The sequence below is a fragment of the Chroicocephalus ridibundus genome, chromosome 1, assembly GCF_963924245.1.
Source record: "Chroicocephalus ridibundus chromosome 1, bChrRid1.1, whole genome shotgun sequence".
Lineage (NCBI taxonomy): Eukaryota > Metazoa > Chordata > Aves > Charadriiformes > Laridae > Chroicocephalus > Chroicocephalus ridibundus.
Window position 1 is genome coordinate 26711093 of NC_086284.1, and position 15378 is coordinate 26726470.

The window sequence follows — 15378 nt, forward strand, 5'->3', positions numbered from 1 at the left end:
AATTTCTGGGCCTGCTCTCAAGAGAATATCATGATGCTGGGAATCAAAATCGGCATAGTTTGTTAGGTGGTATCCAGTCCTGCTATCATTGTATAGCTTACCATAGGGCTTAACATCAGCTCTCACAGCCAACGAGCCCTTCTCAGACATTCTTGGATCACAAGCCACAACAACAAGGTAAGATATGTCTCTCAGGCAGGGGAGAAGCAGCTAATTGTGTTCCAAAGAGAAATGTAACAAAGATATTCCATTATACATCAATGTCCTAGGCACAAAGAGAGGTATGTGCACAGCTTATATATTGCTCAGATCCTGTGCTTCTAATTTACAGTGCAAATGGCACATATATACCTACAGTGATATGTACTGTCTCTTAAAAGATGTCACTTCTCTAAGATTGAATGTGCTGTCTACTGTGTGATTTAATTTTTTTTTAATTATCAAGAACATTTAGTAAATGTTGCTCAGATTTTATATAACTTTACAAATTCAAAAGGTGCAGAAGTTTTCCCCCAATTGTTTAAGATACCTGTGACAACAATTACAGGGATTACTGAATATTCTAGGGAAACAAAAATTCTGTATTTTTCATCACCCCTGAAGAAACATGCAACTTACTACAACCATGTGATATCTCTTCCATTTACTTAAATTAATTAAAGGACTACCATGAAAACACTTATATTTTAATAGTTTTGTTTAAGCAATTACTTGACAGGAATAGTTGCTTACTTTCTTAAACCAGATGATCTACTTCAGATGCACCTGTTTCTCTCATAGTCTATATTGCCTACAGAACTGAACATAGAAAACCCAAAATATCTCATGGATGCTAGTGGTTCATTGAATTTAAATATTTTCTAAGAGTAACACATGTATTTCTTTGATTTGTTGTAATCTTTTTTTCTTAAAATACTCTGCATTTTTATTCATGATCTTGATCTCAAAATACTTATCTTTTACAGCATCTTTGTTTTTGGCGAAGGCAAGGACTTAAGTGTATAATTGAAATTGGTTAAGTCTTAAAAAAAAATATCCCAAAAGCTTTAATGTTTTCCTCTTTGAAACATTATCATGCAGAAGAAAAACTTTTTGCTTTTTAAGTAGGAAAATTTCTTGCTCTTTTTTCTACCAATTACAGAACTACTTTCCACCTTCCCCCCTGCCTATCCCCCCCCCCCCCAAAACAAAGAGTGAAAGAGGACCTTGGGTGATAAATTGGGACAGATTACTGGAGATGGCCATAACAGTTCCTGTTCCCATTGCACACCCTGTTCCTCTCCAAGTTTCCTGCCTCCACTACTGAGGTGGCAGTACCTGCTGCACCACTGTACTTTCCAACAGCAGAAATAAAAGTAAAGTAGTACCAGTTCCTGGTGACTTTAAGGCTCTAGGTTACAAACTGCACTGGGCTGTTGCAACACAAACAACTGAGCTACCCTTTCCCTGGAGAAAGCGGGGACCAGCTGGAGCAGGAAACAAACCAAATTAATCCCATGATCTGAACAGAGCCCCTAACACTTACTCCGGTATAGAAGCTGTTCCTTCTAAATTATGCATGCATTACCAAAAGACATCTCAGTCTTTGCAAAATGGAAATTGCAGTAGCTGAACTAGCCACATACTCAGAGCTACATGTTGGAAAACAAGTTAAAAATGTGGCTGGGAGTAGAACTAGACATTTGTGTTTCATGCCAGTAAAGAAGTCCTCTTTAAAAACAGCACTGCTGAAATGTTAGATAACTATATAATGCTCAAACTGTAACTAACAAATCCTCTCACAAATATAGGCATATCTATTTAAATGTTAAGTGGAAAATATTTATAGTTTAAGTTGCACCCTTTGCTACTTAATTATCATAATTTAAAACAGAAGAAACCTTTAAGTTCCTCCTCCAAAGAAGTTATTTACCTGAACTGTAGCTTGGGAGTTCCCAGTAGTCAGTCTGTTCTGAGATTCTCATCCCACTGAATGTCAAAGACCTAGTATTTCAAGGATGGAATTTCAAAATCACTTAGTGATGACTTAACTTTGTCTCACTAAAGATAAATGAACCTTTATTCCCACTCAGGTCATCTCATTGATTTCAGGGAAAACACATTTAGCATGCATCAGAGCTGAATACTTTCAGAAATTCTACCCATGAGATAAAAAGGAAAAACAACAAACAGAAACTGATATAAACCATTTGAGACTTTTTGATGCATGATAAATCAAGTATTTTTGTATATTTGTGTGCATTACAAGTGATTGAAATTACTTTTAACTGCTCACCGAAATAATATAATCTCAAATACCTTACCTTCCTTACTTTTCAGATACAGAACTGTTTATTCTTTAAGGAAAACACAATTTTGTCCATGTACAGGAGGTTATGCTAGGAACAATAATAGTTCTGCTGAAAGACTCAGAAGAAAAATACACTCACTGCTTTCAATATCCATATTATAGACATCATAAGCATTATTATTGAATAATACTGAACTTGCTTTATGTTTCACTGTTGTCCTACTTGAGCTTCTGTGGAACTGTGTTCAATAACAGTTTGAGTTCACGTACTGCCAGAAGCCATTCTCACCAGGAGGAAAACCTATTAACCTTAAGAATATTGTTCTTTATATATATTAAAAATAAAGTCAGATGCATTGAGCCCTTGGTTTTTATAGTTCTGTAGCATTTATAAAAAAGCATTTTCAAATTGGTATCTGGTAGACACTATTCGTAGCATCCATAGTGCAAAAAAACCCCAGAAAAATTAACAAGTATCTCCAGAATGAATTCTCTTTTGTGATGATTTCATTTAAATGCATTTCAACTTTTAGAACCTTCACTGAAGCAACAGCCTCCTTTTCGCTGGTGCTGTCCCTGTTTGGAGTTCCTTACTAACAGTTCAAAAGTTTTTCTCAACTAGTTTCTAATTTTTAATTACCCATTAAATTTATAAAGCATTTATTTAAAACAGTCTCTTCACATTTTCTCTAAGTATAAGGAGACTAAAGTAAAGGCTTACACTAAAAAAGCGCTGTTCTTTCTATGTCACTGAAAGCCTTAAGCATCAGTACTGTACCAGGATGACAATGATATAAAGTTAAGCATGTGCACAAAAACATGCAGAACAGAAGCCTCTGTTTCTGGACCCAAAAAATATGATAGTATTAAAGTTTAAAAATCTAGTACTTTTCATTCTGTAGGACTTTTAGCAAGACAAATGGTATTGTTAAGACTTCTCAGATCATATATGCATCTATAAAGATATATTTTATATATGCAAGTAATCCAGTAATTTAGCAACAAAGCAGACGGAAATCATAGAAAAGTTCTATATTTGTGTGCACCACTGAAAAGTCTGACAAACTGTACTCTGCCTTTCTGATAAGAAGCAATTTGGTTATTTTTTTTCAAATTATCACTTGTTTGACTGCTGGTTGGAATACCAAGCCCATAGCAAGTGAGAAAACCCCCGCAGTTTGCAATGAGAACACAGGAAAAGAAATTCAAGTACCTGTTTAAATATTCATAATTATTTTATTACTCTACTGCTAACACTTCTTATTGAATGTACATTGCATACAATTCCCATGCAGAATATGACTATAAACCGACTTCTGCTGTGAAGTCATTATTATATTATAAAAATAATTGGATGTCTAGAAAAAATAAACACAACTTACAGTAACCATTCATCTAAAATTAAATCCTGATCCAGTGTTACCAGGCTAAGATTTAAGGATCCATTGTAGAAAAAAAATCTGACTGGCAGAAAATTCAAAAGCTGATTTTTTAAAATAGAAAATTTGAAGATATTCCAAGTTGTGAAAATATGACCATGACTTCTTTTTTATTTCCCCTGAATTATTTGAAACTTAGTTATTGACAGTTATATCCAAATTAACAACTCTGGCTTAGCAAAATATTGAATTCAGAAAATAAAGGAACGTGCAAGAAAACTCTGAAAGAGAACTCATAGCAAAAGGGAATTGTGTCATTACAATCATTATAATCTCCAGCCTCAACAGCTACTCCAGAGATAATAAATTATGCTAAAACAATTTCCCTCCATGCATCTTGTAAGCATACATGCCACTGCATGTACCTTTTCATTTCAGGGTACTTTACGTGTCAAATGACCAACACAAAGGCCGACATGCTCTGACGTGACACTGCATGTATGCTAATTTAAACAAAACGCCAGCGTACCAAAACCCAAATAAGTATAATTAAAAAAATAACAAAGAAAAAGTACGTACCTGAACTTGACAAAGCACCTCTTGGCTGCATGTGTACTACTTCCCAAATGAAGACTCTTCCTTACAAGTAAGTGAGCTTTCTTCAGATCATTATTCTGTGGCACAGGCTCCTCCAAATGGCAGAATGAATGTATTGCCATTATTGAAAATTTACAGATAATCTGAAGAAATTGAACTGAAAGCAAGAAATACAGCGGGCATTATTTTCTGTAAACTTAGTGAATTTACTTAGTTTTCAAGAATTTGTTATTTATCAATAGCATTAAAAAAACCCACACAGAGGATATGTATATGCACTGATCGATAAAGCGAGTATAAATGACTTTTGCAATTAAACCATATGGACAGTTCATTTGAGCAGCAATGCCCAGGTAAAGAACTTCCATTTAATGCTACTGTGGAGCATCATTTCAATAAATTTTAGGGCTGCTTCTTTTACAGTGAGCGCACTGCAAAGAAGTTTTCATCAGGGCATCACATGTATTTTTGCAGAACATTTCCTTGTAATTTAGAATTATCTTCAAGTAATTCAAGTTATTCCTTCCACTGTGAATTATTTTTGTAACTGCAAATAGCAAGTGACATCTACCATTATTGTGCTAATATATCCAGCCTTAGAAGATTGCCTTCAAGTTCCTCACAACTTTGTCAGATTTTACAGAATATATATAGTATTTTACTTCACATGCTTATTTCATGACAATATTAATCACTTCTAAAATAGTTTCTGGAGGCATAATTTGATGAACGTGTATTTTGGTAAAAGTGACAATTCAAACAGAGATGACCCTCCTACTGCTCATTCTCATCCTTGTGCCACAACCTCAGTTGTGCAGATGTATCTGCTGGTGGAGCCACTCGCTGTACCATATTGAAGAACTAACTTGGGTTAAAAATTGTCTGCTTGCCATAGACTCCTCTTGAAGTCAGGATCAGTCTTCTGATCCAATCACTGCATGACGACACAAATGACCGTGCTAATACAACAGAAGGAAAAATGAGGAAACAGGAGCACATAGCTAATTGCAGCTACAAATGGGAGCACTTCAGAAACTACTGTTGTCACCGAACTACACACAGCACACAAGTATATGAATATATATATGTGGGTGCATCTCTCTCTTCCACTAACAGAAGCAACTTAGACCATTGTTTAGACAACTAAAGACAGATTAATGCCATTTATTGTGTCTGCCTAGGTTATGCCTGACCCATTCAAACTTTTGAATCCACTATCTGATTTCAAACAGTTTTGTCAAAGAGGAAGATTCAAAAGTCATTTACAGTTTAATAAGAATCAGAGATTTCAGAATTCCAAGTACTGGGCAGGTAGATAGAGAAGACCAATGCACAAACTGCCAAAACTGAAGGAGAAGCTGCAGCATATGCCCGTGTTATTAGAAAACAAACACATACACAAGAGACACACCTTAAAAATACCCCATCTGCAGCTGGTATTTTTCATTACATCTAGGATACCACTACATAGGAAACTAGGTGCTGTTACGTCTTGTGCTCACAGAACTGCTTGACTATCCATTCAGCATTCAAATCTACTTATGTGGCATTAAAACATGAGTCCTTGCTCTGCAAATTACGGACTGGCTCCTTGAGTTCAGTTTAAAAGTACAGAATGTACAACACTTGATAGCTTCTGGTGTTCTGGCACAGCATCTCAACCTAACGACAGGCATTATTCTTAGCAGATCATCCACTTCGTCCTTTAGAACCAACTGGATGAAAGAATTGCATAGAGTCCTCATGAGTTAGGGGTCTTTAACACCTTATTCTAGCATTCAGTTTTTGGATTCTCTAATCTGATTATCAGATAATGTCTTATCAACCTTATTTGAAAAGGATAAAATGTTCACAACATCTTTGTGGTGAAGAGTAGCATAAAGAAATCACTCCCGCTCCTTCCTTGCCTTATTGCTCCTTATTCCCTTTAATTGCTCCCTGTACTCCCTAAAAGTCCAGGAGACCTGTCAAGTCCTTAACACGTTACTTACTATGTTACCATCCCCCTTTTCTTTTTAAATAAAAGCATACAAATAACCAAGTATTTCCCTGAAATATGCTGCTACCAATAAGACATGATAACAACTATATTCTGTTACTGTGGTTAATTCACATATTTGGAAGGGTTAAAATGTGACATAAAAACATTTGTGGTCACATGCATGTGAAAGTGATTAGCCTTTTAGAGCCTGTAATTTCGAGATTTCCTCCCTTATCACCAACTTCTTTCTTAAAAGCAAGCAATTAACAATACTAAATGAGAACAGAGAAGAGGTATGAATAGATACAAATTTTATCCAAACACAGGAAGGAAATTCATATGAATTCCCCCTACATCTTAATGAGAAGGATCCTAATACTGTTAATAAAAATACAATTGCCTAAATAATGGTAAAGACTGTTCATCTTAACATGTATTGTTTATTAAACTCAACCAGTTGTGCCTCGACATCTACATATATTCAGAATCTACACAGTATATTCCATGAGAGCTTTTGTTGGTTTTTCTGGGAGGTGGTGGTGTTTGTTTGGTTTGGGTTTTGGTTTTGGTTTTTGTTTGTTTTTTTTAAATATAAGAATGCCCTCTCACATTATGAGTCCTTGTTTTGGAAAGTTTTTAGGGCCTCAAGCCTTTCTTAGACAGCTAACCTGCACTGATAGCTTTGGTATTGTAGTCTCAGTGCTGGCAGTACCTGAAACAGGCAGAGTAAGCTTAAGTCCATTCACACAGCTCAACTGCAACTGCACATAAAGCATCAACTATTCAGGCACTCTACTCTGGACTAGTTCCAGAACTGAAACCAGGTCAACTGTATGCTAGGAAAGAATTCCTATACAAGGAATTCAATCTGATATAAAACTGTATACAAGGAATTCAATGCAATAGACAAAAAGGCATGGGTGTATTTCTCTTACCATTTTAAATCTTAAACTTTTGTCAAATTTACAACTCCATGCTACAACATGATGCAATAGGTAAAATAATTGCGATGATTTGCTAGGGCTTAGCTTATTCAATTAATATGGTTTTTATAAATGAAATATCTATTTACATAATAAAAGTGTGATAATCATAAAATCATTCCAGCTGGAACAGACCTCAAAGGTCATCTAGTTCAACCTCCTGCTCAAAGCAGTATTAATATGTGAACATTCATTAACGATACAGGTCGCACTCTTAACCTTGCAGACCACTAATCGTGTGTAATCCTTAATCAAATGCACTCAACTGCCTTTGATAGGATTACTTATCTGCAGAAGGGTTGGTGGGACCAGTTACTTGCCAGACATTATTCCTAAGCATGGCACATTATAGTACTTCCCAGCTACCCCTGTAACCAGTATCACACTTTCATTTCCCTTTAGACATCTTTTAAGCAGGTACCGCTTTGAGAGCGGTTTTGGAACTGGGCCTGCTGCCCATGAGTAGATTTTGGTATATGAGAACAGGATGAAGTGAAGTGGAGGGTGATAACCAGTCAGCGAGGCAGGAAGCACAGACTTGGGTCCTGGTTTCAGGTGTGCTTCACAGGTTGATAAATGTAGGATAGAGGTCCTGCTCTGAGAGATAGCTATAAAACCACAGAAATTAACTACTGGCACCAGTAGTGTCAATCATCAACACCAGTGACTGAATTTCAGCAAAGTAAGTTTGGGAACCTCTGCTTTAGTACTACAGTGTTATTTTGTTGCTCTAATAAGGATCTCCATTTTGGATTTGTATTCAAGTCTACACCATTTCTTTCATGCATGAAGTGACTTAATATGGTACAGCATTGCTAATAAAAAAAATAAAAATCACTGAAACAATCCAGACACAGCAAGAAAAAAAAGTTGAAACATTTTATAAAACCATGATTACCAAACAACACACACTGAATTACAAAAGAAATTTACCTTATATTAATTCAGTAACATACCTCTGTTCTGAAGCATGAAATACAGTAAGTTTATCTATGCTGTGTGGCAATACATGAACTCTGCCACAGTAACTAAATAGAAAAGAAAAATTAATCTTCTAAATAATGATTTTATTTAAACATTTATTCCCTGCTATCGTAAGTAACTTCAGATATTAATACAACTTAATTAAAATTAGGTTTATTTAATACAACTGAAGGAAGACATAACATTTTGATTTACTTTGTTCATTTATTAGGATTTCATGGTCATTTTTGTTTACTGTAGGCACTTCAGCGTAAACCTTAAAAATGCTCTTTAGGTGGTAACAACAGCAACAAGAAATAAACAGCAGCAGGATATATAGAAAGAAAGAAATTTACTTTAGCAGCTTTGAGAACCTTGCTCTTAGGCCCATCTGAAAGGCATTTTTAAACACCGGTATTTAAAAAAATACACTGGAACCCATTTAAATTCTACAGTTATTTACATGCCTTCCCAAAGCATTCATTAATAGCCACTGGCATATGCTAGGTTGCATGGAGGGCCTGTCCCTATTTGACCTGATATACTAGCTCTTAAAGTACAGGGTACTTCACGAATTTTCCTCTTAATTATCCACAAAAAGAGATAAATTTAGAGGTCACACGATGGTGCACATGCGTCAACCACACAATTGTGAAAGGGACATGACTGAAAGATGCAGTTAGGAAGCAGCGAGAGACAGGAATCAAGCAAGCAATTCTAAAGCCACAAACAAAGAGTTCAGATGGATCCAAAAACTGAAATAATACCTTCACCAGCAAAATCTCCATCTTAGTTATCTTTATTTTTGTAGTTTTTTCAAGGAACTTTAATATTTTTCTGATTAATGAAGCTGAATAATTGATTCTACTAAATATTTAAGTTCCCTTTTAATACCAAAATATATTGCTTTTGTGCTTTAGAGAGTAAAATTGTACTAAAGAATACTTGTTTACAGCAAAACTAACTGCATTTCCATGGTTATGGACCCTTATATACTATTTGGCATTCTAGTTGAGCCAGGAAGCTCAGTTCCTGACTACCAAGTAAAAAGTGACTGTCCTGGTACCTTAGGTCTGAGGGAGGAGTGAACAAATTGCAAGGAGATGCACTCATGATATCTTACAGAGATGCCCAAACCTTGCCAGGTGCTGCTGCCATAGAAAAAGCAGATGGTTGGTTTTGAGTTTTCGCCAAGGTGTGAAACTACTTTCCAGACAACTTTGACTAGAAAACAAACCAAAAAAAAAAAAGAAAAAAAAAAAGTTATGTCAGTTATACTGTACTGCATACAGACAATGACAGCAGTCTAAAGGTAACATGACATCAGCACTCCTCAAAAACATCTGCATTACACATCACAGCTTATATGAAAAATACCAGTGTGGCCAGTTAATAACAATTCTGAAATAAGGAAAAAGCACTGAAAAGGACAATTACAGTGGTTCCCTTCTGTTTTAAAGGCAAAGGTAGAAATTATGCTTTGTGTAGAACAATTACTGAACATTATCACAGCTTTAGAACATATCATCTCTAATTTTAAAGTATAAAGAAAGGTTGAGAGATTGACAGGGAAGAAGACATACAATTAGATGCATTTAACAGGCCAGTAGGTTGCAACACATGAGAATGAGAGGGGTGATAAATTTACATTAGCAAACAAGAAGGTATTAATATTTGGTTTCAATAGAAGTTGAACTATTGATATTTTAGACTCCAGGGAAAAAAAAATAAATATTTTTTTCATCATCACCATCATCCCTCCTGTCCACTCCCCACATCCCCTGCCAACATAGGACCTAAGAATTATAGAAAAGGGCTCTACACACAGTTTGGGAATTTAAATAAAAATATTTATTTAAAGAAGGATAATGGTCTCCAGGCCCAAACTGTTTGTTTTTTGAGGGTGAAGCACCACATGTATTCTTATAGCACCCAGCATAACAAAACTCAATCATGATGTGGCCTTTCAGACCACCACAAAACAAAAATTGACATATAAAAATATCTGTGTCCTACACTTCATAATGACAAATAATTTTCTTTGATTAACCCTACCTTAGGAATGAATTCATACCATCAGATTTAGTAGCCGTTTCACAAATACACATTAACACTGAGCCCGATACTATCTTTTCAGCCATTAAAGAAATCACCAAAGAATAATTCAAAACCAGGAAAGATTTTGCAAAGGCTTTAAGTTCACACAGAATTAGTCCCACCGAGTTTAACAAACTACCTAGACTCAGGCAATTCTATGAAAAATCAGGGAAGCTGGCAATATGTTGGCAATTCAAGATGAGACAGGACAGGTATTTTTAAACTCTTCAGAATAACCCTAAGACTTTCTTTGCATTTATACAGCACTTATTAGAAAGAGAGGCCAGCAACTGAAGCCTCTGCTTATGCATAGTGTCAGTGGCTATAACAGTACTAGCATCCTTATACAGGATGTTTTTTTAAATGGGACTGTAGAGTACAAAAAAATCCAAGACTAAATAAGAAAAGGACCACAAGATAATGGTGGTAAAATTTAGCTCAAGTGCCTATAAGTATCAAAGGGAAAAGTCTCTAATGAATAGGTAACTATGTCAGTGTAAGTTTAACTAGATAAGTAAGAATGGATAGTCTGTCACTTTTTAAACTTTTCAGGAAATACATCATTGCTCCTTCTTTCTCACCATGAACTGCCATTTTACCAACACAGAATCGGTTCACTTGAAGAGACTCCTTCCATTTGAAAACACCAGAAACTGCAATACAATCTATAACATGCCTCCAGACATTTTTCACATAGCAAGAACTGGTTAATTTCTTGGACAGCAAGTGTGTTACTTAATAGTCTTCATTCTGCTAACATCTGAAACAAGTTCTGCAGGCAAGATATTTAGAAACTTTTTCCAAGAGTCACAAGGGTTCGACTTTAATTAATGTTTGATTACTGCTTATTTTCAAGAAAACAAAACAACCAGCCTTCAAAGTTACTTTGAAAACAGAATGAAACAATTATATCCTTTTTAAAGAGTCATATGTTACATCAAATATTGCATACTTGCATAGACAGAATTTGGAGTTGGTTTCCCTTTTATAAATACACACAAAAGAGAAATAGATATTTTACATCATCCCAATTTTCCTAAGTCCTGTAAAACACTACCTTCAGCTGCTATTGCTGAAAAATTTTCATGCAGAAGAACCGAAAGTCAGTATAAAGGCCAGAGAAAGCGGAGAGTCAAATATAACCTGCCTTTAAAGAGCAACACCAATTAAAAAACCCAGTATGAGACCAGAAACCAATATATCATATTTCGACATCAAATATTATCCATTATTTGTTCACTTAATTTCAAAAACACTTTGCTTGCTCTAGTGCTTTTTATTTTGCATGTCATTTAACAAATACATCTCCAAACTTCCCCATCAGTGTTTAAAGGCCTTACCATGCTACCCAAGATCTTTGCCGTACAGAGACATGAGTTTTTTTGGACTGTTATTATATCATCTCATGCTGGGTCCAATTCAATTTCTTCCATCAACATTAAAATGTATTTTCTATTTACACTGACTTGCACTAAAAGTAGCAACACAACACCATGATGCCACAGGAATGTAACCTAACTATTGGAAGAATCTTAAGGACACAAGTGCACAAGATAGTGCCCATGATCATACCAAAGATCGCCCATCTTTACGTGGGTTTCTGAAGCTACATTTCATCATTGATATTTCCCACTAGAAATATTCCTGAAAATAACTCATTCTGGAAGCCCAAAAGCTGCTAATTTTTGGCTATTTTTCCCTACTGGAATGGAGTTAGAAGTCTACAGGCTGTAGGACAGGGAGATAAAATAACTCAAAGAATACAAAAATTAAGAAAAAGTATTTTGAAGGCCGGCTTCAATTCCCAAAAGGAACACTTTGCAATGATTTCTGAGAACAATGCATCAGGCCTGAAGGGTTCAGCTTCTCTCTTTACTACAGAGCAAAGATGATGCTTCTGTTAAGGATGACAAAATATGAGATTTTATAACCTCTGTCTCAAAAAAGATCTCCCTCTCCCAGGTTAAAACACTACGATGCAATAGCCAAACATTACTACATGTACATATTAAAATCAGAAATGTTAGTAGTTTGTGGACTTAAAAGACGTTATGAAATGCAAGGAAGTTTACATCATGGTAATCTTTACTTTATATACACAAAAGTTATCAAAGTTGAGATTATTGTGACTGTAAGCTTTCCTGTGGTACATATTTAACAACAGAACGTTAATAACGTATTTAAGCATTAAACCAAAAAAGAGGTATACATTTAATTAATTAATTACTGTATTCTTCTTGCATTTCCAAAATGGCACTTTGCAAGTTTAAATTTTAATGTTCTTTTGTTAGTTTTTGGAAAAAGAAGGAAAGCCAAGCAAACATAAAACCTGAGAAACAAAACCTTCAGAGAAAGTTTTCAGTTGGTACCTCCCACTCCATATTCAGTTTCTCAGGGACCATCATGCAGCAGCAATCTGGTTAGAAGTAAGCAGCCAACGGGTGTGTAATTTGCATGTGAAAATATTTTTAGAAGACACACATGAATAGCATATGTTCTCAGCCTGAGTACAATCTTCTCAATATATGCCCTGAATATTATTTCCCCAACATTCATAACTATTTTACAGATAATGATTCCTGGTACAGATATGTTACTCTTTGAAAACAACATACATATCAAGCCCTAAGCAACACTCATTTTAGAGTTCACCTTGGGGACTGGAGGAGAGCCTCCATATGATTAATTTTTCTCCTCCATATCTGAACATACTAACAGAAAAAGAAAAGAGGTGGTTTTTTCCTATTACACTACATGCTTAATGTACATGCCAAGAGGCTTCAGTCATGGAAAGTGCCCATTCCAGATATGCCTTTTAGAAATATTATAATAAATCAAAATTAATTAACAAATACTTAAACTGTTTTAAAGTCTTTACTGCCGATGTAATTACAAAGTTGGCAAATTATGCTTGAAAACAGAGAGCAACAAGAGGATACCCTGATTGAGAAGATAAAATCAGATATGTATGTTCACTCGCCTGAACCAAAGCGGCTTCAAAAATTGTATGAGAAAACCTTTCTGCTCTTCCAATGTTAACAAAAACAGTTTTAAAAGGTAAAGACCAAAGTAAATAAAACCAGAAATAAGCCATGTGCTAATACATTGTTAGTTAAATCTAAACCAAATCTAGTCAAACTGACAAAACACGCTGGAGAAAATGTTTGAGCAAACAGCAGTCTAACTAGATGCCAAAGTCATTACCAGTCCACATCTGGAACACCAGTTCCTGGTGACTCTGGAGTTTGCATCATGTAGTAATTATTACTTGAGGACTGTTTCATTCAGGCCAAATGAAGTTCTATTGTACTGTGAGATGAAAAAAACTCAGTTTCTTGTCTTTGCCAACATGCAAACTCTCTTCCTCAAGCACGTGGAAAAACTCAGGTCCGGATTCTTTCTTTAGCCCAAGCTTTCCTTTATTCAACTTTAATGGCAGGAAGGTAAAAAGGAAGGATGCCAGTAAATTATACTGTAGTACTTAGCAGTATATAGCAAATACCTGAAATCATAGAATGGTTTGGGTTGGAAGGGACCTTTAAATGTCATCTAGTCCAACACCCCTGCAATGAGTAGGGACATCTTCAACTAGATCAGGTTGCTCAGAGCCCCATCCAACCTGACCTTGAATGTTTCCAGGGATGGGGCATCTACCACCTCTCTGGGCAACCTGTTCCAGTGTTTTGCCACCCTCATAGTAAGAAAAAAATTTCTTCCTTATACCTAGTTGAATCTATCCTCTTTTAGTTCAAAACCATTACCCCTTGTCCTATCACTACAAGCCCTATCAAGAAGTCTGTCCTCAAATAGATGTTAACTTACCAAAAAAAGCTGGGAGGTGCAAGGCGGGGAGACAAGCAGGAAAAAATATCTATTTAATCATTCTAGAACACAAACACGCACACACAAGCAAACAGCTTTTACCACATCATCTGTTAGGCAGTATACACTTGAAACAAAGGCTTGTGCTTGGTGGAAGCCCAAAACAAAACAATGGACCCTAGTCGCCCCTAGGAAAAGTAAAAACATAAGCTACAATGAAAACAAGCTAAAAATTTATTACTGAAATTAATAAACAGAGCATATATTAATTTTTATGCATCCAAACACTGTATTTAAACCATAAATAAGTATTACTAGGGCTAAAAACACAATACTCAGAGTCCTAAAATGCCACAAGGAAAATCATTGCATACATACAACTACAAATGAAACTATTTAACAACATTCAGTGGATTGCATTATTCGACCAGTTTTAACAATCCAATAGAGCAACTGAAACAGAGATGAAATACACACACTGCATTTGATGTGTATGTAGAAACACCAGTCTCAGTGACTGCAGAGCCAGTCAGTTCCTTCTCAACTTACCCAAAAGCGCTTTACACTCCTGATGAAAGTACACAGAAAAAATACATTCTCCACAATGAAAGCACTAATGAATCAAAACCCAAGATCAATCTAAAAGAAGTACTCGTCACAAAATTATTACCAAGTTTCATCACAATCTTTCTCCAGTCAGGCAAACAACTTCCACCTATAGAGCAAAATACCCTCAAACATTAATTCAAACTTCGAAATATTGCTGTACAAATTAAAGGAATAACTACAGCAAGAAGCTAGATTACAGACGTTACAATGGAGCCATCATACTAAGAGATTATTTCATGATGTAAATCATACAATGCTAAATGCTTTTTAAAAGTGCGATCAAGAGGACGGTGTCAGCAGCGCAGAGGCAGGCAATAAGAGAGAAGGCATTTTCCGTGCTATCACTAGAACCATTTCCTGACTCATTCCATCCTCCAGCCCCAGGGACCAGGCTGGCTTGGTCCATGCTGACAGCCTTCTTGACGTAACTGAAGCAGAGCCCTGACCTAAATGCTGTTTCTGGTGAGCTCCTTGCAGCTCACACTGAAGGAAAAATGGGCCAATATGGATTCAATAGCTAGTATCAAATACTCGAGATATTTCAGCCTGAGACTGCAAGTGCAGAAATGCTCATTGAGACTGAGAGCCCCCCGTCACCTCAACCTCTTGAGACTGAAATCTTCAAAAATGACTGCAAGACAAACTCTAGGCTGCTTA

General features: G+C 35.8%; 1 protein-coding gene across 10 annotated transcripts in view; it reads right to left on the reverse strand.

Annotated features, from left to right (window-relative positions):
* The window catches only part of LOC134514417 (uncharacterized), a 46936-nt gene that overhangs the window by 30832 nt on the left and 726 nt on the right, over positions 1–15378 (reverse strand). For 5 of the 10 annotated variants that reach the window (XR_010070732.1, XR_010070731.1, XR_010070730.1 and 2 more), the window contains exons 2-4: positions 9260–9417; positions 4249–4423; positions 1913–1983 (exon numbers count right to left, since the gene is read on the reverse strand). Coding sequence is in view for 1 of the 10 variants with exons in the window: in XM_063332245.1 (XP_063188315.1) it covers positions 1913–1983; positions 4249–4423; positions 9317–9417; positions 13495–13574 (427 nt within the window). In the remaining 9 variants the exon portion in view is untranslated. Of the gene's footprint in view, positions 1–1912; positions 1984–2303; positions 2346–4248; positions 4424–8186; positions 8261–9259; positions 9418–13494; positions 14200–15378 lie in introns of those variants that run through there. The other 5 variants (XM_063332245.1, XR_010070733.1, XR_010070735.1 and 2 more) reach the window with 5 other exon arrangements.